Source organism: Euleptes europaea, chromosome 5, assembly GCF_029931775.1.
Source record: "Euleptes europaea isolate rEulEur1 chromosome 5, rEulEur1.hap1, whole genome shotgun sequence".
NCBI classification, from domain to species: domain Eukaryota; kingdom Metazoa; phylum Chordata; class Lepidosauria; order Squamata; family Sphaerodactylidae; genus Euleptes; species Euleptes europaea.
The window spans coordinates 114993143-115020783 of NC_079316.1; the positions used below are offsets into that span (position 1 = coordinate 114993143).

The 27641-nt window shown below is 51.9% G+C and overlaps 1 protein-coding gene across 1 annotated transcript; it reads right to left on the bottom strand.

The window, feature by feature from the left end:
* Positions 1-27641, bottom strand: NFKB2 (nuclear factor kappa B subunit 2). The gene is made up of 22 exons (XM_056849502.1): positions 27618-27641; positions 26520-26595; positions 26285-26325; positions 26064-26162; positions 17607-17758; positions 15040-15146; positions 13665-13823; positions 13283-13387; positions 12411-12496; positions 10650-10788; positions 10431-10550; positions 7061-7267; positions 4506-4647; positions 4211-4325; positions 3223-3433; positions 2728-2897; positions 2130-2232; positions 1278-1501; positions 843-919; positions 479-680; positions 241-352; positions 1-146 (listed from the first exon to the last, which is right to left on the bottom strand). The coding sequence occupies exons 1-22, from the start codon at positions 27639-27641 to the stop codon at positions 1-3; spliced, it is 2817 nt and encodes a 938-aa protein (XP_056705480.1).

Here is a 27641-nt window from a genome sequence, read left to right on the forward strand (position 1 = left end):
TCAGTGCACTTGCTCCCGCTGGCTGTGCGGCAACGGAGCTGGCGGATCCCCGGGAGAGGCCGGCCGCAGCTTGGCAGGCAGGACGGCGGGATCCTCCTCCTCCTCTCCCACAGACTGGCTCCCATAAGCGCTGTCTTCCTTTGGCTCTGCAGAGGGGCAGGGGGAATCAGTGGTGAGCCTGCGGCTGCAGCAGCCCTTCCCCAACCCACCGGCAGCCTCCCGCACCTCCCATGGCTTTACCTGCACTCTGCAACTTGACAGATGCATCTGGCCTTCCCAGCCGCGTCATTCCTTTGGCCAGGCCCATGGTGTCCAGGGCATCGAGGAGGCCCCCCAGGCTGCCCCCCGCCAGCTGAGGACAGACAGGCAGGGAAGGGTGAGAATCACACCAACGGGAGGGGAGAGGGGGGAGGGGGAGGGGAGAGATGGAGGGGAGAGGGGGGAGGGGGAGGGGAGAGATGAAGGGGGAGGGGCTGACCTCGTAGCTCTGCAGCAGCCTCCTGCTGGGGGAAGCGGTGCCCTTATAGGTCTCCACCAGACTGCCGAGGCCCAGCCTCTTGGCCAGCTCCCGCCAATCTGCCCCCTGGCAGTCCCGGTTGAGGAACTCCTCTAAACTCTGGAGGGTGCCGCTGTCCAGGCACAGGACGCTCCCTGAGGCAGAAAGGTGGGGGAGGTGAAACCTCTGTTTGCAAACGCCAACACACCCCGTAATGAGCCCATCCCTCCAAGCAAACCCCACTGCCGCTTGGAGGAGGTCCACTTGGAGCACCTGGCCAGGGGCAAGGAGAGCCCCCGCACTCCCCCCACCCCATGCCCCAGTCAGAGCAGAAGGGGAGCCTCACTCACCTGGGCAAGGAGAAGCAGCTGGTTGCTCCTTTCCGGAGCCCCGTAATGAGGCATCCAGCAAAATATCCTTCACCTGGAGGGAAAGAAGAAGCCTCACAGGTCTCAGGCGCCACCCCCCCCCCCAAAACGCACCACAGGAGAACTCGCTGGAACCAGCCTCCTTCCTGCAGCACACACAGCTGATGTGGGGGCTGCAACAACCCACCGAGGCCCCCCCCCCCCACGCACACACATTTTACCACGCAGTGCAAACAGGCACCTGGAGAGCTCCTGGGCACTGCCACCTCTGTGCCCGGGGGTGGGCTGTAGCTGCGTCCACAGAACCTTGGAGCCTCACACGGAAGACGTTACAGGAACACCAGGTTGCTACTGCAGAGGCCACCGCCACAAATCTCCCGGCGGGGGTGGGTGGGGAGATGCTAACCGCCTACCTTCTGGCTGCGAGTGAAGTCCAAGGGGGTGTGTCCCCGGCCCTGCTGGACAACAGGTGCTTTGCTCTCGTGGCCGATGAGGGGCTGATCCGCTTCTGCCAACTCCCCCAGCTCCATGATCCACTCCGCCTCTTCCTCCTCCTCCTCCTCCACTTCAGCATCACTACTTGCATCAGAGGAGGTGGCCGAGAGGGGCTCGTCGTTCTCACACAAGACGTCCGCGCCTGGAGGTGGGGAGGCAGGGACAGACAGCGCTACGGCACCACAGCTTCCAGCAGGGCGGAAGCTTTTTAAAAATAAAGATCTGCCTTCCAGCAGGGCTGCAAACGGACTTCACGCACCTCCTCCTCCTGGGGGAACAGGGGCCTGACCCAAAGGAGAACCACCTGCTTTGTGCCAGGAGGGGCTCTGGATTGGTGGGCGGTGGGCACTGCCCAGCTTCCCCCCTCCGGTCTCGGAAAGGGAGCGGAATTATTCTGACCACTCCCTTGGCACTGGAAGAACCCGTCAAAAGCGGACTTCCCTAATCCAACCAGCAACAGCTAAACTGAAGCATGGAAAATCCAGCAGGAGATGGGGCAAGAAACCACACCCCATTTTCCTGAAGTCAGTTTTGCCTTTGTGAAGTTTATGTTTTTAGGAAGAGTTACACAGAAACCAAGACCGCCCCCCCCTTCCCGTGTTGCCGGACAGGTGGAAGGAAGGAGCGGCCGGCTCTACACAATCCCCATACACACACAACCTGCCTCCTTGAGCCAGTCAGGTGCTAACGGGAAGCCCCCTCCCCCCCCCGGAGCCCGGCTGCCAGGAGCTGCAAGGGAGCTCCACCCCCCACCCCCCAGGACACTTTACCTGCTTTGATGAGCAACTTAGTCAGGATAGGGGAACCCTTCCCCGCTGCCAAGTGGAGAGGCGTGTTCCCGGCAGAGGTGCGGGCGTTCGCGTCGGCCCCCAGCTGGGGAGAAAAACAGCAGAAGGTGAAAGGCAGGCGACGCGCTCGGGGGGAAGAGCCTCCCTTCGTTCCAGAATGCAAAACGCGTGGCTGATCCTTGGTGGGGAGGAGCGCCGTGAGCATGAGGCATCGAATCTGGAGGGACCTGCTCATGGGAAAGCCCGGCTAAGCTACTCTGCACGGAGGGAGAACCAGGGGCCTTTCAGGCACCCAGCCCAAGGGGGAGTAAACTGTACGTACTCAACAGGCAGGGACTGGGGTCACTTTCCTTCTGCAATCCCCCCCGACACACACACACAAGCACAGTTTCCTCTCCCTACGATACACTCTTGGCCTCACATGCACACTGCAAGAGGCCCGTGTCTTCCTTACGGGGATGCTGGAAGCTCAGTGATGGGTGAGAAGCCCCAGGGCACTCGAGGCGCCCCCACCCGAAGCAGAAACAGAGCCCCCTCCCTCCTCCCACGGCCCACCACTGTTCTCCACCCCACCCCATACCTTCTTCAGCAAGTGTGATGCCAGGTTAAAGTCCTCCATCTCCACTGCCAGGTGCAGAGGCGTCCGGCCACTCTGCCGCTCCCCAACGTTCACGTCGGCTCCCTTCTCCGCCAGCAGCTCCAGGCAGGCCAAGCTCCGGCACTTCATGGCCAGGTGCACGGGGAAAAGTCCTGCGAGACGAGCAGCCACTGCGTTGCTCCCTCCCACTTTCTGCATGGCACAACTGCAGCACCGGAAACTGCCCTGCCAGCACGGCTGGGCCACCCTCTTCCAGCACAGCCTGCCTCCCCTCCAGCACCGTTTACGCCTCCCGGGCAAAACTGCTCAGAGCCTGCTGAGCCTCCCCTACGAGAAAGGAGGACTTTGCAGAGATCCTCCCCACACCCCCGCCTCATTTGCTTTTTGCCTGGTCCAAGGAATCTCATGAGACCCACGGGAATGAGACCCCCCACACACACACAAAGGGGCTGACCCGACTCTTCTCCCCTCACTCACCAGAATAGTTGGGCGTCTCCAGGAGGGGGCGGGTGTGGGGGCCCAGGTGGCAGAACAGCGTCCCCAGCATCTCCTGCCTCCCCACTGACTGCAGAGCCAGGTGCACCACGGAGTTCCCATAGCGGTCCAGGAGGGTGGGGTCAGCCCCCGCCTGCAGCAAGTAAGCCGCCACCCGGGGCTGCTGGGTGATCACCGCCAGGTGCAGCGGGGTCTGCGGAGAGAGGAGAAGAAGCCGTCGAGCTCCCTCCTTTATACTGAATCAGACACACACACACCCCAGTCCGTCAAAGTCAGTATTGTCTGCTCAGACCGGCAGCCGCTCTCCAGGGTCTCAGGCAGGGGGTCTTTCACATCACCTACTTGCCCTAGGCCCTTTTAGCTGGAGATGCCCCTGGGGATTGAACGGGGGACCTTCTGCATGCCAAGCAAAGGCTCCACCACTGAGTCATGGCCCCACTCCTTTTAACTATTACTGTAAGCCACCTTGAACCAGGTGGGATAGAATGTATAAATAAATAAATGTCCGCAAGCAGTGCAGAAGCGGTGCCCAGGGTGATGATTGGGAGCCACCCCACCCCACCCACCTCGTCCAGGCAGCTCGGACATTCTGGGCTCTCACCCTTCAGAAACAAGACATTTGCAAAGAAGCAACCAAACTGGAGCTTTTGCCAAACTAAGACTTCTGCATTTCGAGGAGAAAGGGGACGCCATTTACTGCCTGGCCCCGCACAGGATTGGGCTCCAAGAGCACGAGCAAGACCGGCCTGCTGAACTCTCTTTAGCAGAGGCCATGGGAGGGTCTGTGCACGACCAGCGCAACCGAGATGGCACAGGGAGGAAAAGGGCAGAAAGGGAGCCAAGACAAGGAGGGCCCCCAGGGGGACACAGCACCTGACGGGCATCACTCAGCAGCACTGGCAGAAGGACCGGGAGGGGAGAATGTTGGGCAGCATCTGCCGCGTCCTGGGATCGTGGCCACTCCACTCACCTGCTGCAAATGGTTGGCCATGTTGATGATCTGCTGGTGGGGAATGCTGACCGCCACCTGGACCAGCTGCCCAATCACAGCCGTCTGCTCGTGGATGATAGACAAGTGCAAAGGCCTGCGGGAACAGAGAGACGGGGCTTGGGGCGGGGAGAGGCAGCCCGCCTCCGGAGAGGAACCCTTCCCACCCTCCTTCGAAGGGAGGGGGCAGCGGCCAAGAGAGCCGCCCAGAGCCCGCTGATGCCTCCGCTCCCGTCCCCTTCCCCTCCCCCCGCCAGCCCCCCGCGGACGGACTCACGTGTCTCCGTTCTCATCCTGAGAAGCCACCAGGTGCCTCTGCACGGCCAGCAGCATCCGTGGGTCAGCAGTGACGGCGTAGTCCAGAAGCGCCTGGGCGCTGCGCCGAGCCAGCACCAACATCCACGTGCTGCAGTTCTGAGCTGGGAGGGAAAGGAAAGCAGGGCCTCAACACCACCGTTCACACACACACACACCGCTGCTCTCCTTGAACAGGGCCTACAGTTCTCTGCATAGGATCCCCCTGGGTACTGCTTAGCCACGCCTTGCCTCGATTCCAAGTTCCAGAGAACCCCTTTTATCATCGCCGCCCATCACAGGTCTCCCTTTCATCTGCTTCCCATGTTACACGACACCTCTGCTCAAAGGTAATGCAATGGAACCATTAAATAATCATTTTTAAAAAACTATAGCCCTCTTCTGACATAGCCGATTTACCATCACTCATTGGGGGGAATGGAGTGTTTTTTAAATTATTGTACCTTTTTATTCTGCCCTTGAGCTGTGGGGGAAGGCCGGATATAGACGTTTCCCAAAATGCAGACACAGAAGAGTGGACTGGCAGCAACTTCCATGAGGAGGGGACCATGAGGGGGCCCCTTTACTCCCCATACCTTTTAAGCTCCCTCCCTCCCCACCCAGCCTTCCCAACTGAAGCTTTTTGCCTTCAGAGGCAGAATGCAACCTGCGCTCACGCACATCCCTCACTCCCCAAAGTGTTAGGAGAGGCAGTGCAACTCCCCGCCCCCCAGTATCATCGTACAAATCCCATCGTACAAAGATCCTCCCCCCCCACACACACACAGGCAGCCTGCAGGAGCCTCCTACTCTCTCCCACCACCACCAACCTTGGCAGCCCCTTCCCCAATACAGGGCATGCTTTCAATGTGGCCAGTAGAGAATTGAAATCAGCAGAATGACAGAAGGACGCCTTCTGCTTGGGTGTAGAAGATTCTTGTATGTATTTTGCGTGACCAGCTGGGCAGGCCCTTGGCACAGAAAGCATTGGATGCAACCATCTTCCACACCCTCGCCATTTTAATATTGGTTCCATTGAACACTGAATCTTGCCTTCTTGAAATAATTGTTCACAATTATTTCTAGGTCTAAGAAATACTCCTGGTCAAAGTTCAGTGACTGAATAGTGACCTCCTTACCTTAGTGCAGCAACCTTAAAGGGATTAAAGAAATTAGCTTCCTTTAATCTCATCATTCTATGTGACAGACAGCCAATGTTTACTCAAAGGATTCTGGCTAATGTACCATTGTCTTTCTTTCTCTTTTTACCTCATTATTCATTAATCTTGGTATTCCTTGTTTTAGTTCCATTGTATAATCATTGACTGACCTTTTTGTGAGATTCCCTAATAAAAATCTTGGATGCTCAGTGAAGAGAGAGGATTCTCCAAGGAGAAAAGATACAGAATTGTCTGTCTTTCCTTCACTTGGGGAAGACCTTTGGCTCCAACGCCACGGCTGGAATCCAGCTTGCGGACAAGTACAAATTCTGCCTAGTTTCCTTCTCCCTTAAGCAATTGCCTTCCAAGCACCAGCCCTTGGTCTCAACATCCTGTTGCTAAAACAGACCCAGTTTGCACCACCTGAAGCTGGCCCACCAAACATACCTGCTGGACTGGCCCCCAGATACGGGAATGCACAACTCCACATTTCCCCTTTACATTCCAAACTCTTAAGTATCCATTGGTGGTGATACCAGAATGGGCACATTTGTTGCATAAGAACATAAGAAAGGCCATGCTGGATCAAGGCCCATCAAGTCCAGCAGTCTGTTCACACAACAGCCAACCAGGTGCCTCTAGGAAGCCCACAAGCAAGACGACTGCAGCAACATTGTCCTGCCTGTGTTTCACAGCACCTAATATAATAGGCGTGCTCCTCTGATCCTGGAGAGAATAGGTCTGCAGCATGATTAGTGGCCATGAATACCCCTCTCCTCCATGAACATGTCCACTCCCCTCTTCAAGCCCTCCAAGTTGGCAGCCATCACCACATCCTGGAGCAGGGAGTTCCACAATTTAACTATGCATTGTGTGAAGAAATACTTCCTTTTATCTGTTTTGAATCTCTTTCCCTCCAGCAGATGACCCCAAGTTATGGTATTGTGAGAGAGGGAGAAAAGCTTCTCCCTGTCCACTCTCTCCACACCATGCATAATTTTATAGACCTTTATCATGTCTCCCCTTAACCGCCTTCTTTCCAAGCTAAACAGCTCTTTGTTATATTTCTTCTGGCTGCCACTTCAGTGGCATTTGGAGCAAGCGAGTTAAAGGGGAAGCGGGCATTCATGCCCAACTGCTAAAATTGAAGGAGTCATAAAACCGGTTTCGTAGGAGCGTGGGAAAGAAAACTACTAAGAGGAAGATGGAAACTGGACCACTGCATTTGTAAGCCTTAACATCACAGTTTACGTAATGCCCAGGATGGCTACAGAACATCCACCCCAGTGTAAATATGGACCGGTCAGCACTTGGCCGCACAACCCAGCCCCGAGTGGCCTCCTGAGGGCAGACTGGGCGCCCCCTCCCCCAGCCATACCGTGCTGCAGCAGTTCCAAGTAGCTCTTTTCCTCCGGGGAGAGCGGGTTGCCTCCTCCTGAGGAACGGGGTTCAGCCTCTTCCATCCGGGCAGCTCTGGTCATCTGGATGCCCCTCCCACCTTGGTAGCTGCCCATGGGGTGGGTGCCCGAAAGGTAGATGCTGCTGTTGTAAGGGTTGTATCCAGACGAGTGCCAGGGACTCCCAGCTGGAGGGGAGACACAAATGCAGGTGACGTCTCTAGTGGCCTCTGCTTATAGTTAACACAGCCAGAGTGGGAACAATAGCTAAAAATATCAGACGAGGACTGTGGATGATCCAGGTTCCAGTCACTGCCCAGCCACGAAGCTCTCGGGGTGATCTGGTGTCCGTCACTCCCTCTCGGCCAAACCTACTTCATAGGGTTGTTGGGAGGAGGGGAAGGTGATGTATGCCAGCCTCTGCTCCTTGGAGGAAGGGTGGGATTAAAGCGGGGGAGGGGGTAGCATCGGTGTGGCGGGTTCTTTAAACAACTCTGTCTGCAGCCCGGAACCACTGCAAAGTTACAGCCTTCACAAACTGGGAAAACTTTGGCCAAACCAAAGACGAGCCCCCCCCCCCCCCCCGCCATCGCATCTGAATGATCTCTCAGTTTACTGGGGGATCCTCATCCATCTCTCACCTAATTTGCTAATGGTGATCAGAGATAGAGATTTGCACATTTAAATGCACACCCAAGCTAACCTTGCGGACATGTTTAGTTTGCTGCCTCAGAAGCCGCCTGCTTGGGCTGGCACCAATCCAGACCCCTGAGGAGGCTCAAAGCCCCACAAGTGCTTGTGGGAGCATGGGGTCTAGCTCTGGAAGCTGCCCCCATCTCCTGTTTACCCTTTCTTTGCCCGGAGGCTGAGTCACATGAAGAGGTGTGACGTGGACTCTGATTAGCTGCTCACATTTGCCAGAGAAGCTACAGCTGCCTTAAGAGCAAATAAACCCCCCTGTCTTTAAGGATCGCCATTTTTATCTTCTTTCGCCAAAGTGGTAATTAAGCAAACCACCGCCAAGTTGCATGAACAATTTCATCCCACGCCTTCTCTTGATCATATTGCCAACATCAGCATAGTGGCAGAGAAAGAACGGCTCCCTTTCCAAGTGCATACCGTGCACATGAGTTTGAGGAATGGGAGTGGCATAACCACTACACCACGCTGGCCCTCACAAAACAAAGTAGGCAACATTCAAAGGAAATGAAGGAAGCACATTGCTAAAGATGTTTAAAAGAAAATTCTGCCTGTGATCACACATTCTCAGACCCCTTCACCCAGCTTGGCTGTTATATGACCAAATGATATGGGGGGAAAGGGTGAAACCACCTGTTTACACTGCAGCAAATGGGAGGGGGGATATCTACATATGAACCAGTTTTGTCAAGAAGGGATGACACAGTTTGAGACTAGCTGGCAAATGTTGAACTGGTCAGCCCCGAAAGTCAAAGGCAACTGGTACCCCTGGGAGTGATGGTGCCCAAAGAGACACGGCCCAAAACAATTCACTCTATTTTTACCATAAAACTTAACAGAATCAAGTCCACTCTAAGAAAATTTATCTCCCTTTCCCCCCATCCTCACAACACAGTTCGCTCAAGGTTGAAACTCACTCATTCTTCATCCATTCTCATGACAAAGTGCTCGGAGGAGCAGAAATGGGGGCAACCAAGAAGGCAGAAAAAGGAGAGGGATAGATTTAAGGCACAACAGCTGGCAGCAAAGTAAGTTTGAGACTGGGTGTGGGCAGGGGAGAGCTGAGCACCAATGCAAAAACAGCGCAACCCCCCCCCCAAAGGACTTCTTAAAGAACTGAACCCCTGATCGGGACTCCCCAGGCTAGCCTGATCTCGTCAGATTTCAGAAGCTAAGCAGGGTTGGCCCTGGTTAGTATTTGAAGAAGAAGAGTTGGTGTTTATATGCTGATTTTCTCTACCTTTTTAAAGAGAATCAACCTGGCTTACAATCTCCTTCCCTTCCTCTCCCCTCAATAGACACCCTGTGAGGTAGGTGGGGCTGAGAGAGTTCAGAGAGAGCTGTGACTGGCCCAAGGTCACCCAGTAGACTTCATGCGGAGGAGTGGGGAAACCAACCTGGTTCACCAGATTACAGTCCACTGCTCTTAACCACTACACCCCGCTGGCTCTCATTTGGATGGGAGACCTCCAAGTAACACCAGAGTTGTGACATGGAGGCAGGGCAATGGCCAACCCACCTCCCAACGTCTCTCGCCTTGAAAACCCTACGGGGGTCACCCTCAGTCAGCTGTGACTTGACGGCTCAAGAAAAAACCCAAACCCTGAAATGTGAACTGCCTGAACATTGAACACGCAAGGTCCTTAAAACCAATCTCCCTGTGACAGGACTGGAAACTGCCAATGAGCACAAAGATCCAGGAAACTGCAAGACCAGTGAGCTTCTCTGTCTCCGATAAACTGGCAGAAAGGAGTTCAGCCAAGTCCTGTCGAACAGGCGAGCGGCAGCAAAGCGACGCCTGACCCCGGAGACCTTCCAGGATTCTCTGAGCCTCAATAAAGCCCAAAGACGGGTGATTTGCTGGACAACAGAGCCCTGCAGATGTTATGAAAACACACACAACACAAGTCTTCACTGCAGATGTTTGGTGCTTGTTGTTGTTTTTTAAATTTAACTGCCACAGGACAGCCATTCGCAAGGAGAGGCGCTGCACCTCAGAAGAGGCAAATACAGACTGCTCTCGAGTGGCACGGAGGCTCATTCACGAGCCAGGCCTCGTGCAGAGCCAACAGCCTAAGAACAAGCAGGGATGCCGAAATCAAACACTTTAAAAATGTTTCAGCCCAAAGTTGAACAGGAAATCAGTGATGCTGGCTGCAGGTTTACTTCCTGGGTGCATTCTTGCCAGCTTCCGCCACCTCCCCAAATTTATTATTTTTGTATTCAGCATTTTGTTTTCATCAGGAATGTGAAGACTGGGGGGTTTTAATTCTTGAAAAAAGAGGCAGGAGGGAGGAACAGCTGCTGGGCTGGGGGGCTGAACTGGTCGCGACGCCCCAGAACAGAAATCTGCCCCCTTGCAGCAAACCCCCCCCCCCCAGGACCTGAAGGGACCTTCCGGCAGTTTCAGGCTCTTCCTCGGCAATCACTGGGGGCGGGGGGATTTCCAAGTTCAGAAACTTGGGAGTCTGTTGGCTGGAAAGAAATGTTTTGCTCTCCAGGATTTCACAGCTGCTACTAGATGCTCAACGGTCTACCGCAGCCATGCAGCTTAACAGTACGAAGCCTCAGATCTCAGGAGACAGTGAAAGGGCGCATGAATCCCAGCCCAGCAGCCTTGCAGGAGCCTTTGCCAGGAAGGGCCACGCTTACCTCCTCCAGAGCCGCATCCGCCAGCGCCGCCACCAGCTCCTCCCATGGGTGCCCCACCCCCAAAGTGCTGAGGGAACTGGGGCAGCGTCTTCTTCCGCTTCCTTTCCACCTCTTCCTTATCTGCAGCCAGAGATACAGAAAGTCGTCAAAGTTAGGACCCGTTAGGCTCTTATTACGTGCGAGAAGGCGCACGTCAACCCGGGGGGGGGGGGCTCATACCTTCCACCACTGGGTAGTAGGTGAACTGCTTGGAGTCGCTCACGTCGCCCCCCCGCTTGCGCTTCAGCTGGAGGAACACCGTCACCGGGCGGTCAATCTTGCTCTTGTGGTAAGGCGGGGTGCGGAACACGATGGCATACTGAAGAGAAAGGAGAGGGGGACCGAGTCACGGCACGCGGCCAGACCACCACACCATCAGGTGACACACACACTGTCAGGCTGTTATCTCGGTTTAGATGTTTCCTTTCGTTTCTCTGCTGAACCGTCCAGACTTCAAGGACGGCTACACATACCAAAGCCTGGGAACGCCACTCCTGAGAAATAATGCTCTGTTTATGCTTTGTAATCTCCCGCCGTTTCTCTGCCTTATATTTCCAAATAACGGGCAAGACAATCCATAGCTGTCATCTTATCCTCAATGCACTGTATTGCCTATTTGACCAGTAAAGCCATCTGCTTGGAATCTGATTGTCTCTGTGGTGATTTCTGGTTCGATGGGTCAAGAGCTCACACACACACACCCCTTTTCAACAAAGGAGCCAGGTGTGGGGCAGCCGTCATTTTCCAGGCCCTCAAAATAGCCCTCAAAGGCCAAGTCTTGAAACCTCCCTTTTCAGCTGAGTGGGATGAAATATTGTACTTACCAGTACAATTGAGTGGCCTTTTTATTTAACAGGACAGTCTCAGCAGCACACAAAGAATAATAAAAATACCAACGTTTGAAAAGAGGAGGAGGAGGAGGAGAGTTGGTTTTACATGACAATTTTCTCTACCTTTTTAAGGAGAATCAAACCGGCTTACAATCCCCTTCCCCACAACAGACACCTTGAGAGGTAGGTGGGGCTGAGAGAGTTCAAAGAGAACTGTAACTGGCCCAAGGTCACCCAGCAGGTTTCATGTGGAGGAGTGGGGAATCGTACCCGGTTCTCCAGATCAGAGTCCACCGCTCCTAACCACTACATCAATTTCAGGACGGAAGCTTTTGAAAATAAGCAAATGTTTGTTTGAGGATGCTGTGGCAAAAAGTAAAGTCAAGGTAAAACTTGGGCAAGTCTCCTGGGCAGAAAATTCCTCCGATCAGAGCATCACACACATATCTGCCAAAGGGGCCCACCCACCTCCCTATGATTTTTGCCTCTGAAAATGGGGGCATTCCCCTACGGAGCCTCACAGACGGAAGGGACATACAAGGAGGGGGGGCTCTCTTCCGGACCCTCAGAAGGGCGAGGAGGCGATGAAGTCCTGAGTGCCACTGTGACCCAGGCAGCTCCCCAGCACCAACGCAGCAGCAAGTCCCCCACAGCTGAGCATCTGGGGGGGGGGGTTTGACACCAACACCCACACACCCTTGAACACCTCCAGGAGTTCAGCCAAGGAACCTCTTGGGAAGGGGGGGGCTGCTGAACCGCAAGCCTCATTTGCTAACAAGCCGCCCGGAGCCAAAAGGAAAGGCTGGGGACAAAAAATTCAAACCCATACATTCAGAAAATAAACCATTTTCCCCTTAACATCCGCAACCAGGAAAACCAAACCCACTTGGCACAGGGAACGTTACTGTCAACAGATGACGTCACTCCCATCCGTGAGCAGAATTCTAGCAGTGAGTGCAAATCACACCGCTACAGACCGTGAGTCACACACAGCCACATGACTTCATCATGGATTTGAACCCAGGCCTCTTGGGCCCAAGTCCTGCGCTGGAGCACAGGGCCCAGGGTTTATCTCTGGGCTTCTGTTCATGCCCTCTCTAGACAACTGTACCTGTTTGTGCACGTCTGTGGGGGAGAAGTCCCCAAAGGCCTGCCAGCCATTCTCATCGTCTTCATAAAACCGCACCTCAATATCATCTAGAGAAGGAAGAAAGTCACTCGTTGCAAGAATATCCGGACTGGCACCACAGTGCAGACGCCCCAGAACCGGCGGAGCTGTCAATTTCTCAAGATCCACCCTGCCCACCTCTATCTATCTACTGGACCAGCAGCCTTTGTGCACTCTGCACCTCGTATCTCCCCCTTCTCCCTCACCTCCCTTCTTCTACACTTTTGCCCCTCACCAGCCCTCATCTTTTAGGGCTCTGTCCCTCTCCTGCCTCTGCCTTCTACATCTCCCTTTCTCAAAGCAAACCTTCCACAAATCATTAAGGGAATCTGAGCAACCTCTGCTTTCTTGAAAAACTCCTCCCGCCCAAGGCCTGGTTCTCCCCACCTCCCCAGCGGCAAAGGCCCTTCCCTTCCTACTTCTGACACTAACTCCAAACAGCTTGAGGGCTTCCAGGCCTCACTGGAAAAGGCCACCTGCCTGAAAGCACACTGCCAGTATCTGCTCCGGAGCAAGCTGCTCTCTGAGGCTCCTCAAAGAGGAAACGTGCATCTTTGGAACAGCCTGAGACGGTGGCAGGAGGCAGGGAGTTCCAGAAGAGCAGACCCACAAGGTGCCATCGGCAACACATCCCAGGTCCGCATTTTCGTTCTGATGCCCAAAGGTGCTTTCAGCAGCTTCCCCAAGGGCTCAGTCCTCACACCCAGGTCCCCAGCACTCAAGGCAGAGGGGCCCTGTTGCATGGAAAACCCCCACAGCTGTTTGCCAAAGGGAGGGAAAACATCTACAGGAGGAGGGGACGGGATGGCGCTCACCTTTCTGGACCTTATCGCACAGCAGGTAAACTTCATCCCCGCCTCGCACGGAGCCAGCCGTTTTATCCATCCGGGAGATCTTCAGGTTGGAAGCCCCGGGAGACTCTGCAGAACAAAGAACCAGAGCCCTATCAATGAGATGCACAGACTTCCCCATGGGTCAATGACCCGGTGTTTGCACAGGGGACCTTTACCTTTTACCTTTACATGTATAAAGGACAAGAGACAGCAAGCCACACCTATAGCTGGGGCTGGACTAGCCTTAGAAAACACACACACACACACACACCACTCCCAAGGGCCTCTGGAGAGACCGTTGAAGAGTCTGGGATTTCTGCTGCTTCCGCCTACTGTGCAAAGTGAGCCCAAGCATAACACTCACTGCTGTCGTGAATGGGGTCCGAAATCACGGGGATCAAGGCGAGCGTGAAGTCCCCGCTGCTGTCGCGAAGGTAGGCGCTGAAGCGCAGGCGCACGATGCTGAGGTCCATCGTCTTCTTCAGCTCCTTGGCCTCCTGCTCAATCGCCTCCAGCTCCGGTTCTGCCAATGCAGATGCCAGATTACGGTGAGGAGAGGCAGCACCGGGGATTCTGGGCCTCCTGCGCCCCACACTGCCAGGCACCCTCCTCCACAGCTGCTGGATGCTGCATCTATGCGGCAATAGGGTGGGCGTTGGGGGATCTGAAAAACCAGGCGCACAGCTGTGACTCCATACAAAGGAACACGTAACCTGCTGGCCTCGAGCCCTACACCACCTCCGCTCAAGAGGCACAGTGAACGGGAGCCCCTGTTTACTCCTCACTTTCCCCTTCTGACCTTTTATCCATGCCACAGGGGAAACCGCTTCCTGGCTGCCTTCGCTGGCTGAGCCTTGATCAAACTACCCGCCAGGAATTTAACTTTGTTAGATTTGCAATTATACTGCACATTTTTTTCACAACCTGTGGAGGGGAATGAGGCCACGAGAACATGGCTTTCCTCCGGCCGCCAACCTGGTTTGCGGGTGAGGCAAGGCATGGGGGGGGGGGCGCTCAATGCCCAAAACGTCCTGCCAACCTGTGGCGCCAACTCGGCCTGCTTAGCAAGGCAGGATTTCAACCTGGGAAAGAGAGACCCTCCGGACACCTTCAGAAAGACGGTGCAGGATGGGCTCGGAGTGACGCCCTTCCAGCTCCTCTGACCAGCTCTCAAAGTCTTCTGAGATGGAGGGCCAGTGACCGCCTGGTGGGGGGGGGGGGCAGACGGTCTGCATTTGGACCAAACCTTGCGCTGACCCTGGTGCCGTATTTCCCCCACATCTCTCCCGCGAAGCACAAGACAGCACAGATCGCATCGCCCCCGTTTTGTCATCCGCATATAACCACGGAGGCCAGACTGGTCGAGAAAGCCTTCCAAGTGGTCTTCGCCTGTTTTAACAGTGACTACCCACAGAATCCAAGTTGGCCAGAAAATCCGACTCATTTTAAGGAATAAGCTTATGAAGTGGCAAGAAAATGGGACTTTGCACATGCTCAGGGACCTTGTATGCTCTTTCCATCCACCTGTCTGCTTTCTATCTTCTTCCCATTCACCTCTTCCCTGAAACCTACCTACTGCCACGCTCCTGGGAGTCCAGGTGTTACAATCCTGTTCATGCTGCAAAAAACGTTTGGGGGGGGATGTAAACTCTCCCAGACCAGCTCCAGGCCACGGACTCCTTTTCCTGCTCTCTCCCCCCACAACCATCCCCCACTCCCCACCTCAGCTGCAGGGTCACCTGTCAGAGGCGGCACCCTGCTCCGTATCTTCTGCTTCTTCAGTTTTTCCTTGATGATCTCCATCATGTTTTTCTTTGTCACGTGAAGCACACCCAGGTTATTAAATCTGAGAAAGAGCACACCCGCACAGCGTTTGAACACAAGCCACAAAGAAGAAAAAGAATTGGTTTTTATATGCTGATTTTCTCTACCTTTTAAGGAGAATCAAACCGGCTCACAATCACCTTCCCTATCCCCACAACAGATAGGTGGGGCTGAGAGAGCTCTATCAGAGGTGTGACTTGCCCAAGGTCACCCAGCTGGCTTCATGTGGAGGAGTGGGGAAACCAACCTGGTTCTCCAGATTAGCCTCCACCGCTCATGTGGAGGAGCGGGGAATCCACCGCTCTTAACCACCACACCACGCTGGCTGGGCAGCTACCTCCCCCCAGACACAAGCCAAGACTGACTTGGGACTGGGAATGTTTTTACCTCCGCAGATAGAAGGGTCAAACGGTGAGCCCTTCCTTTGCTCAAGAGTGGAGTGGGGTGAGAGGCAAGGGATGAGGTGAGAGGAGAGATAAGACGAAGGGGGGCTCAGCTCAGACACGTGGAACCCCCCCCCCCGATGCAGAGATGGGGAGGGGATGTGCTTGCTCCAACTGAAGGTAACTAGCATGATGCAACTAAGCTGGATCTATGTTTTTACTTTTTCTTTCCTTAGATCAGTATCTCTCACTACGATGGCTATTTTCCATATATGTGCTCTTGTTTAATCTGTTGTAATAAAGGTCTTCCATGTTTAAGACCACCCTTTAAGATCAACCAGCTATGGCTGGTTTTAAAGGAAATGGGTGTGCCACTACATCTGATCGTTTTGATGTGCAACCTGTACTCTGGACAAGAGGCCAGTTAGAACAGAATATGGAGAAACGGAATGGTTTCCAATTGGCAAAGGTGTCAGACAAGGATGTATTTTATCTCCCTATCTCTTCAATCTATATGCAGAACATATAATTAGGAAGCTGGATTAGATTTAGATGAAGGTGGAGTGAAAATTGGAGGAACATTAATAATTTGAGATATGCTGATGACACTACATTATTGGCAGAAAATAGTGAAGATTTGAAACGACTACTGCTGAAAGTTAAAAGAGAAAGTACCAAAGCAGGACTACAGCTGAACATCAAGAAAACAAAAGTAATGACTACAGGAGAATTACACAACTTCAAGGTTGACAATGAGGAAATGGAAATTGTTCAAGACTTTCTATTCCTTGGCTCCACCATCAACCAAAAGGGAGACTGCAGCCAAGAAATCAGAAGAAGATTGAGACTGGGAAGGGCAGCCATGAAGGAGCTAGAAAAGATTCTGAAGTGTAAGGATGTGTCACTGGCCACCAAGATCTGGTTAATTCATGCCATCGTATTCCCTATTACTATGTATGGGTGTGAAAGCTGGACAGTGAAGAAAGCTGATAGGAAGAAAATAGATTCCTTTGAAATGTGGTGTTGGAGGAGAGTGTTATGGATTCCGTGGACTGCCAAAAAAACAAATCAGTGGGTTATAGATCAAATCAAGCCTGAACTGACCCTAGAAGCTAAAATGACTAAACTGAGGCTATCGTATTTTGGTCACGTCATGAGACGACAAGAGTCACTGGAAAAGACAGTCAGGCTAGGAAAAGTTGAGGGCAGCAGGAAAAGAGGAAGACCCAACAAGAGATGGATTGACTCAATAAAGGAAGCCACAGCCTTCAATTTGCCAGATCTAAGCAGGGCTGTCAAAAATACGACATTTTGGAGGACTTTCATTCATAGGGTCGCCATGAGTCGGAAGCGACTTGACGGCACTTGACACACACACGTTTAAGAAAGCAGACTGTGCCTGAAATCTCACCCACACGCTAAGACCACTCTTATGTGCTAAAAGGCACCCTCACAGGGAGAAGCTGAGGTAACTGGAAGCTCTGCCCTTTGAACTTGCTCAGAGGCCGTCTTACCAGGGTTCCCCAAGGCACTGGTTACTGAGAGGCTGGGGTTTATATCTTGGGGGGTGGTGGTGGCCGGAAGAGGAAACACGCTTTTACATGCAGGCAAATGGGCAACACGAATGTGGGAACACACAGACTGAGGCAGAGGAGAGCTGGCCCACAACTACTCGCAACTCAATCCATTTGTGATTGAGAAAGAGCGCAGAGGCAAGAGAGCAACGTGTACACAACAAGGCCTTCGAGCCGTCGGGCAAGAGACAACAGACTCTGCCACCTCCTGCTGCTGAGTGACAGAGCTGCCCACCCAAAAAGATAAAACCCTGCCTTGCGCAAAGGACAGCACAAAGGCGGATGTGATTTGTTAAGGAGCCCCCAAAGTTTCCTAAAGGGCCAAAATGCCACCATCTTACTGTGGCTGGGCTGGCCGCCAGCAAAGGCCCTGGGACCAGTAAGTGCCAACGCAATGGGACTGGTGCGAATGGGCCGGAGTCCCGTGGCTCAAGTCAACTCACCGAAAGTCAACTTGCAAACGGGAAAGATGTCTTAACTGAGGGCTGGATCCTCCCCCCCCCCCCCCCCGGGGCCAATACTCACTGAGCAGTCATGTCCTTGGGGCCCACCATCACCACGCAGTTCCCAGCTTCGTTGCACTGCTTCCCCACCAAGCTGTGGGCGTGCACCTGAGGGGGGTCCGTGTGGGTTACCAGGTCCACCTCGATCCTCGCCTGCCCCACGTAATTGGAGATCTGCGAAAGAGGAGAATCGCGTCAGGTTCCGCGCTGGCAGGAGAGGAGAGAACTGCCGCCCAATGGGACGCTTGAGACCCCTTCCGCCCCGAATGGATTTACCCTCAGCATTCTTATACCGTCCTGTCCCCCACCCCACCTCAATTAACAAACCACTTCCAAGGCACATCTTCTGACAGCCGCCTCCAGCTGCCTAAGAAGCCAATCAGGATAATTCGGGGAGAACCAGCCTCCCATCCAGCACAGGAATAGAAATATAAACTGAACACGGGTGCACACGCAGAAGTCTAACGGGCTCCTAGGATCACAGCCTATTCACACACACACACACACACACTCATTTCTAAAGAAATTATTCATGTACCCTAGAAGCCCACGGCATGGTTAACAGTCATCATATCCAAAGAAAAGTAAAAAGACATGCAATGAAATTATACCCAAAGCGATTCATGCTCTGGCATCACAAACAGGACGGTCTTGATGAGGCAAGCCGGCGGCCCTCACAATTCTGCCTCCCGTCCCCCCCTCCACGCACCGTTACGTTCCTGCTGCCCCCAGTTTTTCAAATGTGCACCTGTGAGGCTCCACGCAGCACTGCCAAAAACGCCAAGCTTCCAATATCAGAATACTGCGCACAAAAAGAAATCACTGTGACATTTTAGATGCATAATTTATATCGAGAACAGAAACCTGGCGCTTCGATGTCAATTCTTCCAACATGTCAGAGCAGGATTTCTTTGGCAGGGGCCGGATCAACTGGTCTCCCGTTTGCCCAAAGGGAGGACCCCCACAAAATGAACGACTCGTCATCCGAAGACTGCGACCCATTTCTCCTCACCTGGAATACCCTAATGCCAGCGACAGCATATAAAATGCACCTTTGCAAGGGCAAAAGGAGAGCCCTGTGGCAGCCAGACGACTTAGGGGTCGCTACAACAGGGGGGGGGACATCCCCCCCACCCCCACCTAAATGAATGGGGCATCAGCAGCCTGAGCAAGATGTGCTGTTCTGGACGTTACAATAACACCCAGTTTTTAACAAAGGGAATTCCAGAATGCAAACAGCTGATCAATATGCAATTATCACAACAAAGAACCCCTCAACGGCTGTTTATCACTTTCACACTTGAAACTAGTTTGCACCCAACCATGGTTAAGTGACAGCAAGTAAAAAAAAAAAAGAGTTAGACACAAGCCGTTTCCCTTCCCCGCCCTCCCAATCCAGCTCACAATGGACACCTTTGGTCTCTAGAGTAGTTATGGCCACAACAACCAACTTCCAGAGCTGTGAAACAGCACAACACTCAGGTAGGTATTATCAGCGGACCTCCATTTCACACCTTGAAAGAATACCTTCACTGTCCTCTTACCTAGAAACCTGCAGCAGGATCAGCAGCAGATTCAGTCACCCTTCAGCCCCACGGCTGCCCCCCCCCCACACTCACTACCTTCTGGGGCCTCATTGCCCCCTTTACTGGCAGCGCAGCTGTCACAACATGAGCTTAGCTCTAGCAACTCCACCCCCACTGCCCACCCCCCCCCCCGAATATTCACGGGCCCTGCTCTGCTCCACGCAGACTCTTTTCTCTTCTCCTCCGTTTCCACCAGTCTCCTCAGGGTTCTTGCTCAGCTCAGCAGCCACGACTACCCCTCTCTACCCCCTGGGGCCTTTCTGGATTCCCTCCTAGCCCACCGCTGGCTCCTGGTGGTGGTGCTCCTAGGCTGCCTGGGCCTCAGCTCCCTGCCTCCTCTCGTCCATGAGGCCGGCCCCATTTCCCCTTTGTTGAAGGGTGGGTTTTTTTTCCTCTGCCTCTTGTGTTTTCTGCTCCTTTATTTCAAGCCTCCTGGGAGGCTCTGGGCCCCTGGAAGTCCTGGCCGGCCGGCTGGCCCCTCTTCCAGAGGTCTTAATTCCACTCAAATGGACACACCTTAGTTTTCTCATCAATGCCGAACCACAGAAAGTTTTGGTCCTCGATCAGCCACCCATTCTGAGCCAGGGCACGAGGCTAAACCAAGCGAGGAGCAGGGGGTCACTGGGGGTGTGGGGGGGGAGGTGGTTGTGAAGTTCCTGCATTGTGCAGGGGGTTGGGACTAGATGACCCTGGCGGTCCCTTAGAATCATAGAGTTGGAAGGGACCGCCAGGGTCATCTAGTCAGTGACAGACACTACACCATCCCAGGTTTGCATGTGTTAAGTGCTGTCAAGTTACTTCCGACTCATGGGCGACCCTGTAAATCAATGTCCTCCAAAGTGTCCTATCCTTAACAGCCTTGCTCAGGTCTTGCAAACTGAAGGCCGGGGCTTCCTTGACAAGAGTCGATCCACCTCATGTTGGGTCCTCCTCTTTTCCTGCTGCCTTCAACTTTTCCTAGCGTTATTTGCCTTTTGTCTTCTCATAATGTGACCAAAGTACAATATCCTCAGTTTAGTCATTTTAGCTCCCAGGGAGAGTTCAGACTTGATTTGATTTGAACCCACTGATTTGTCTTTTTGGTGGTCCACGGTACCCATAAAACTCTCCTCCGACACCAAATATGAATGAATCAACTTTCTTGCTGTCAGCTTTCTTCACTGTCCCACTTTCACACCCATACATAGCAATGGGGAATAATACCCTGGTATAAATTATCTTGATCTTGGTCGCCAACATCACATCCTTACACTTCAGAATATTTTCTAGCTCCTTCATGGCTGCCCTTCCCAGTCTCGATCTCCTTCTGATTTTGGGGTTTGCAGCCTCCCTTTTAGCTGATTATGAAGCCAAGGAATAGAAAATCTTGAACAACTATTTCTTCGTTGTGTGGTTTTCTGGTAGTCGTTACTTTTGTCTTCTTGATGTTTGGCTGTAATCTTGCTTTGGCACTTTCTGCTTTAACCTTCAGGCAGTGGTCATTTCAGGTCTTCACTATTTTCTGCCAGTAACGTGGTGTCATCTGAGTATCTCAAACTGTCAATGTTCCTCCCCCACCCCCAGCTTTCACTGCCCCTTCATCTAAATCTAATCCAACTTTCCTTATGATCCGTTCTGCATACAGACAGGGAGATAAAATACATCCTTGTCTGATACCTTTGTCATAAGAACATAAGAAAGGCCCTGCTGGATCAGACCAAGGCCCATCAAGTCCAACAGTCTGTTCACACAGTGGCCAACCAGGTGCCTCTAGGAAGCCACTAACAAGACGAGTGCAGCAGCACCATCCTGCCTGTGTTCCACCACACCCAAAATAATAGGCATGCTCCTCTGATACTAGAGAGAACAGGTATGCAGCATGACTAGTATCCATTCTAACTAACAGCCATGAAAACCTCTCTCCTCCATGAATATGTCCACTCCCCTCTTAAAGCCCTCCAAGCTGGCAGCCATCACCACATCCTGGGGCAGGGAGTTCCACAATTTAACTATGCGTTGTGTGAAAAAATACTTCCTTTTATCTGTTTTGAATCTCTCACCCTCCAGCTTTAGCAGATGACCCCGTGTTCTAGTATTATGGGAGAGGGAGAAAAACTTCTCCCTGTCCACTCTCTCCAAACCATGCATAATTTTATAGACCTCTATCATGTCTCCCCTCAGCCGCCTTCTTTCCAAGCTAAACAGCCCTAAGCGTCTTAACCGCTTCCCATAGGACAGTTGCTCTAGTCCCCTAATCATTTTGGTTGCTCTTTTCTGTACCTTCTCAAGCTCTGCAATATCCTTTTTGAGGTGTGGTGACCAGAACTGTACACAGTATTCCAAGTGTGGTCTCACCATAGATTTGTACAAGGGCAGTATGATATCAGCAGTTTTATTCTCGATTCCTCGTCTAATTATGGCCAGCATGGAATTTGCCTTTTTTACAGCAACCGCACACTGGGTTGACATCTTCATTGAGCTATCCACTACCACCCCAAGATCCCTTTCTTGGTCTGTTGCTGCCAGCACAGATCCCATCAGTGGATATGTGAAGTTGGGATTTTTTTGTTCCAATATGCATCACTTTACACTTGCTCACATTGAATCTCATTTGCCATTTTAATGCCCATTCTTCCAGTATGCAGAGATCCTTCTGGAGCTCTTCACAGTCCGATTTTGTTTTAACCACCCTAAATAACTTGTGTCATCTGCAAACTTGGCTACTTCACTGTTTAACCCTAACTCCAGGTCACTGATGAACAGGTTGAAAAGCTCCGGTCCCAACACAGATCCCTGAGGCACCCCACTGCTCACATCCCGCCATTGGGAGAACTGACCATTGATTCCTACTCTCTGCTTCCTATTTTTCAACGAGCTCTCAATCCATAAGAGGACTTGTGCTCTTATCCTGTGACTATGAAGTTTGCTTAGCAGTCTTTGGTGGGGGACTTTGTCAAAAGCTTTTTGGAAATCCAAATACACAATATCCACAGGCTCATTCCTGTCCACATGCTTACTGACGCTTTCAACTCTAATAGGTTAGTGAGACAGGACCTACCCTTACAGAAGCCATGTTGGGTTTTGCCCAGCAGACCTTGCCCTTCTATATGCTTGACAATTTCATCTTTAATAATGCTTTCCACTAATTTACCCAGAACAGACGTTAAGCTAACTGGCCTGTAATTTCCTGGGTCCCCCCGGAACCTTTTTTATAAATGGGTGATACATTGACCATTCTCCAGGCCTCTGGTACAGAGGTTGATCGAAGGGACATATTACACATCTTTGTTAGAAGTTCAGCAATTTCCCATTTGAGTTCTTGAAGAACTCTAGGATGAATACTGTCTGGCCCCTGTGACTTGTTAGTCTGCAGTTTATCTAGACGTTCTAGGACTTCCTGCCTTGTTACCACTATTTGCCTCAGTTCCTCATTTTCCCCTCTCCAAAATCTCTGTTTAGGAGAAGGAATCTGCCCTGTATCTTCAACATTGAAGACAGATGAGAATTCATTTAGTTTTTCAGCAATCGCTTTATCCTCCCTTAGAGTTCCTTTTACCAATGGAAGTCCATTGTCATCCAATGGTCCAACCGCTTCCCTAGCTGGTTTCCTACTCCTAATATACTTAAAGAATTTCTTATTGTTTGTTTTGATGTGTTTAGCAATATGCCCCTCAAAATCTTTTTTTGCATCTCTAATTATCTGCTTGCATTTCCTTTGTGCAAGTTTGTGTTTGCTTCTGTTCGCCTCGTTTGGGCAACCCTTCCAATCTCTGAAGGAAGACTTTTTTCCCTCTAATTGCTTCCTTCATCTTACCCGTTAGCCATGGTGGTGACCTCTTGGACTTATTACTACCTTTCGTGACCTGCAGTATACAAGCTAGCTGAGCCTCTAGTAATGTGGACTTGAGTAACCCCCAAGCCTTTTCAAGAGATTTAACCCTCTTAACTGTTCCTTTCAACCTCCTCTTTACCAGTTTTCTCATTTTAGAGAAGTTCCCTCTTTTAAAGTCAAAGGTAATTGTATGAGATTTCCCAGTCACTTTCCCACTTACATCTAAATTAAATTTGATGCCATTGTGATCACTATTGCCAGCTGGCTCAACTACATCCACATCCCACACTAAGTCACCGGCAGCACATCAGAGTATTAAATCCAGGATGGCTTCCCCTCTGGTTGGGTCTATGACCAACTGTTTGAGGGCACAGTCATTTAGGATGTCTAAAAATTTTATCTCTTTGGCTTGTCTGGAGCATACATTTATCCAATCAATATGAAGGAAGCTGAAGTCTCCCATTATTACTACTTCCTTACCTTTACATGCTTCCCTAATTTCATTCTCCATCTCAAGATCACCCTGAGCCATTTGGTCAGGGGACCAGTAGAAAGTCCCCAGTACTAAATCTCCTTTGGGGCCCGGAATCGTCACCCATAAGGATTCTGTGGACGAGTCTGCCCTTTTTATGATCTCTAGCTTATTAGACACTATGCCTTCCTTGATATACATAGCAAGACCCCCTCCAATATGCCCTTCCCTGTCATTTCTATACAGTTTGTAACCAGGGATGACCGTATCCCACTGGCTCTCTCCCCTCCACCAGGTTTCTGTAATGCTCACTGTATCTATGTTTTATCTTAAAACCATGCACTCTAATTCCCCCATTTTTGCTTGGAGGCTTCTAGCATTAGCATAACCTCCACACTGTTTCTCTTTTTCGACTTGCCTGGCATGTTCCTTTGGGCATCTTTAAGTGGCTATCCATCATTTTTCCATTCCCTTTCATGTCTAAGTAATCCCTATGAGGGCAATCTGAAGCAATTTTCCCTTTGTCCGTATGCATTGAGTTTGCTCGAACCGGATGCTTCTCAGCTCCCGTCGGCTTTCCCCGCAGATTCAGTTTAAATGCTGCTCTGCCACCTTTTTTATATTACGCGCCAGCAGTCTGGTTCCATTCTGGTTCAAGTGGAGCCCATCCCTTTTGTATAGGCCCGGCTTGTCCCAAAATGTTGCCCAGTTCCTTACAAATCTAAAGCCCTCTTCCCTGCACCACCGTCTCATCCACATATTGAGACTCACCAAATGTGCCTGCCCAGCTGGTCCTGCACGTGGAACAGGTAGCATTTCTGAGAAAGCTACCTTGGAGGTCCTGGCTTTTAGTCTCCTGCCTAGCAACCTAAATTAGGATTCCAAGACCTCCGAACTACATTTCCCCACGCCGTTGGTGCCAACATGTACCACAACCACTGGCTCCTCCCCAGCACTACCTACCAGACTACCTATATGACGGGTAATGTCCGCAACCTTAGCACCAGGCAGGCAAGTCACCATGCGGTCCATGCACCCACCAGAAACCCAGCTATCTACATTCCTAAGGATTGAATCCCCCACTATAAGCCCCCCTCCCCTCTGAGGCATATCCTCGTTACGAGAGGATATCTGTTCATCCACCAAGGAAGAGATTCCCTTCTAAGGTACCACATCCCCCTACCTCAGTGAGATGGCCTCCTTCCACAAGGGCTCCATCATCCGTGACTGGCAGGTTGCCATCACCTTGGGACTGGGATGTGACTATTTCATCCCCAGAGTCCTTAGTCACCTCTCTCTCTCTGCCTGCCTCAGCTCCTCCAGTTGAGCTACCTTGGCCTTGAGGAAGTGAACTCGCTTCCTGAGAGCCAGGAGCTCCCTGCACCGAGCACATACCCACGACTTCTGTCCAGCAGGCAGATAATCATACATGTGACACTCCATGCAGCACACTGGATAGCCCCCCGACCCCTGCTGGCTTTCTACCTTCATAACTGGTATTTTATTAATTAATTAATTATTATATTATTCTTTGGTGTTGTAACCCTGCCTTTTACTCTCTTGCACTCTTCCTGTACCAAATAAGAACTGAGTGCCGAAGTTCCTTGCCCTGCAGCTATCTGCTGCTAATTCACATAGAAATTCAAGTTGCTCGGTACTCCAACCGGATGGAGAGAGTTACTCTGCCAAGATAAAAAGATTTGATACTCACCTACAGAATTCCAGTCACGATCCACAGGCTAAGAGCCACAGGGCAAGAGCCTCTGGCGAGCAGGAGACTTGAAATTTAAATGCACACAGCCCCCACCTCCACACACAAGCTCCAGTCACAACAACCCCACTTAACAAGGGAACAGTCAAGCTTTCAGGCAGCAATCAACCTTAATCACCCACTGGCACAACAATCACAAACCTCAATTAAATCCTCAGTTTAGTTAGGCTTCCCAGCGTTTTAAAAAAGGCAAAGTTTAAGCTCACCCCTGCTGTAGTCCCCAGCTCAGCTCAGCTGAATCAAAATGTAGCCTCTGGCGAGCAGGAGCCTTGGAATTTAAATACACACAGCCCCCACCTCCACACACAAGCTCCAACTTGTGTGTTGTGTCAACTGGAAATCATTCTGTTTCTCCATATTCTGTCCTAACGGTAGCCTCACGTCCAGAGTACAAGTTGCGCATCAAAACAATCAGATATTGTGGCACACTCATTTCTTTTAAAAACTCAACACAGCTATTCATGATCCACACAGTCAAAAGCTTTGCTCTAATCTATGAAACATTACCTGTTTTTTCCCTGAACCATTCCGAGAGCAAATACCAACCAGAACACTCAGGTACGAACACAGTCAGAGTACTTTAAAGCATCTGAGGCTAGATGAGAACCAGGGAAGTACCTCGCCAATGCATTATGTGATTTATAAAATATCAACAAGCTGGCTTACAGTCAGCAACGCTACCCTAACTGGACGGACCACTGGCCTACAATGGGACTGGTATTACTAAGGTGGGGAGGAGGGAAAAGGGTTCTAAACTATTACAAAGCTCAGTGCAGATTGTGTGTTTCTTCCGCCCCGCCTCAATTCACAAACCCTCGTCCAGGCAGACTGGCGCTCACTTTGACAGTGGGGTAAGTCTTGTGTCCTTTCTCACTGGACGCTCCCGGCAACCCACCGTGGGAGGGACCTTCACAGCCGTAGCGGAACCGGAAACCTCGCTGCAGGGGAAAAAACCCAGACAAACAAATCCCATCAGAGGGTCCCCCACAACGGCATCAAACCCACCTCTGGAAGAACGTGGCTGGGATGCCCAGCTTGCTACAAACCACAAGATCCTTACCTGCTTCGGCTGCTCTATTATAGTGAGGAACGGACCTTCGACTGAGGATCAGAAAAACAAAAACAAAAGAGCAGATTACAGTCTGATCGAGGACAGTTTTTCACGCGTGATCCAGTAAAGCGATGCTATGCTGACGTGACAAAATGCACCATGAAAGTTAGGCCTTCCCTCATCTTTGCGGCGTCCTTGTGATTTACTCTTCCCAAGGCTCAAAGGTTCCTTACGTGTTCCTTACCTGTCTCCATGAGCAGCTCTTTCTGGTCCATATGAGGGGCAAACTGGAAATCGTCATAGTCGATGCCATCCAAGCACTGCGCACAGATCGGGGGGAAGAGGAAAAACAAAATATTTGATCATGTTACTATCACGTGGTGTTGGAAAAGGAAGAGGAGGGGCTTAATCCCGCAAAATTAATTGTCACACTCTAGAGTGACAACCTGTAGCATAGAGGGGTTTTCGAAGGGTTTGGCACAGTTATCACTCAGGAGACTAAATGGAAAATTTGTAGCTAGAGACAGGATTGCCCTTATTTTTTCAACTTGTTTTGTTTAAAATATTGTTGAAGGCTTTCACGGTCAGAGTTCATTGGTTCTTGTAGGTTATCCGGGCTGTGTAACCGTGGTCTTGGAATTTTCTTTCCTGACGTTTCGCCCGCAGCTGTGGCAGGCATCTTCAGAGGAGTAATACTCTGTTTTGTTGACTTAGCTCAGATGCTGGTTTTGCCCTGACCTGGAGACCCCCAGGCTAGCCCACCCTCATCAGATCTTGGAACCTCAGCAGGGCCGGCCCAGGTTAGTCCTCGGATGGGAGGACCTCCAAGGAAGCCCAGGATTGGGATGTGTGGGGGGGGGGGAGGCAATGGCAAACCACCCGGGAACGTCTCTTGCCTTGAAAACCCCATGAGGGGTCGCCATAAATCAACTATGACTTGACGGCAAAAAAAGAGGGGGGGAAATGCTGGATTTGTATTAAAGTGATTTGCAAATTATTGTCGCAGGCTTTCGCGGTCAGAGTCCAGCGGTCCTTGTGGGTGATCCGGGCTGTGTGACCGCGGTCCTGGTCGTTTCTTTCCCCCGCCCCCCCCCTAGTCCCCCTGCCTAAAGCGCTGCGGCGGGATCAGCCCCGCGGCCCACCCAGAGGCCAGCCAGGGCGTGGGGGGGGGCAAGACTCTCCCCCTCCCTCCCTCCCTCCTCCCAGCAGGGGGCGAAGAGCCCCCCCCAACCCCCCCCACGCCCGGTGCAGGAGGCCGCAACCCCCCCCCACCGACCCCTGCTCACCGGCTCCCCCCCTCGCCCTCCCTCCCTCCCTGGGCGTGGGGGGGGGCGAGACTCACGGGCGGGAACCCCTCGCACTCCAT

Excerpts from the sequence above, each read along its gene's own strand:
- NFKB2 (XM_056849502.1), bottom strand. The coding sequence starts at position 27,641 with ATGGAGTGCGAGGGGTTCCCGCCC. Across the intron at positions 15,147-17,606 it reads CCCAAGGACATGACTGCTCA|ATTTAATAACCTGGGTGTGC; the intron begins GTGAGTATTGGC and ends GCTCTTTCTCAG. Across the intron at positions 10,789-12,410 it reads CCACAGACGTGCACAAACAG|TATGCCATCGTGTTCCGCAC; the intron begins GTACAGTTGTCT and ends CTTTCTCTTCAG.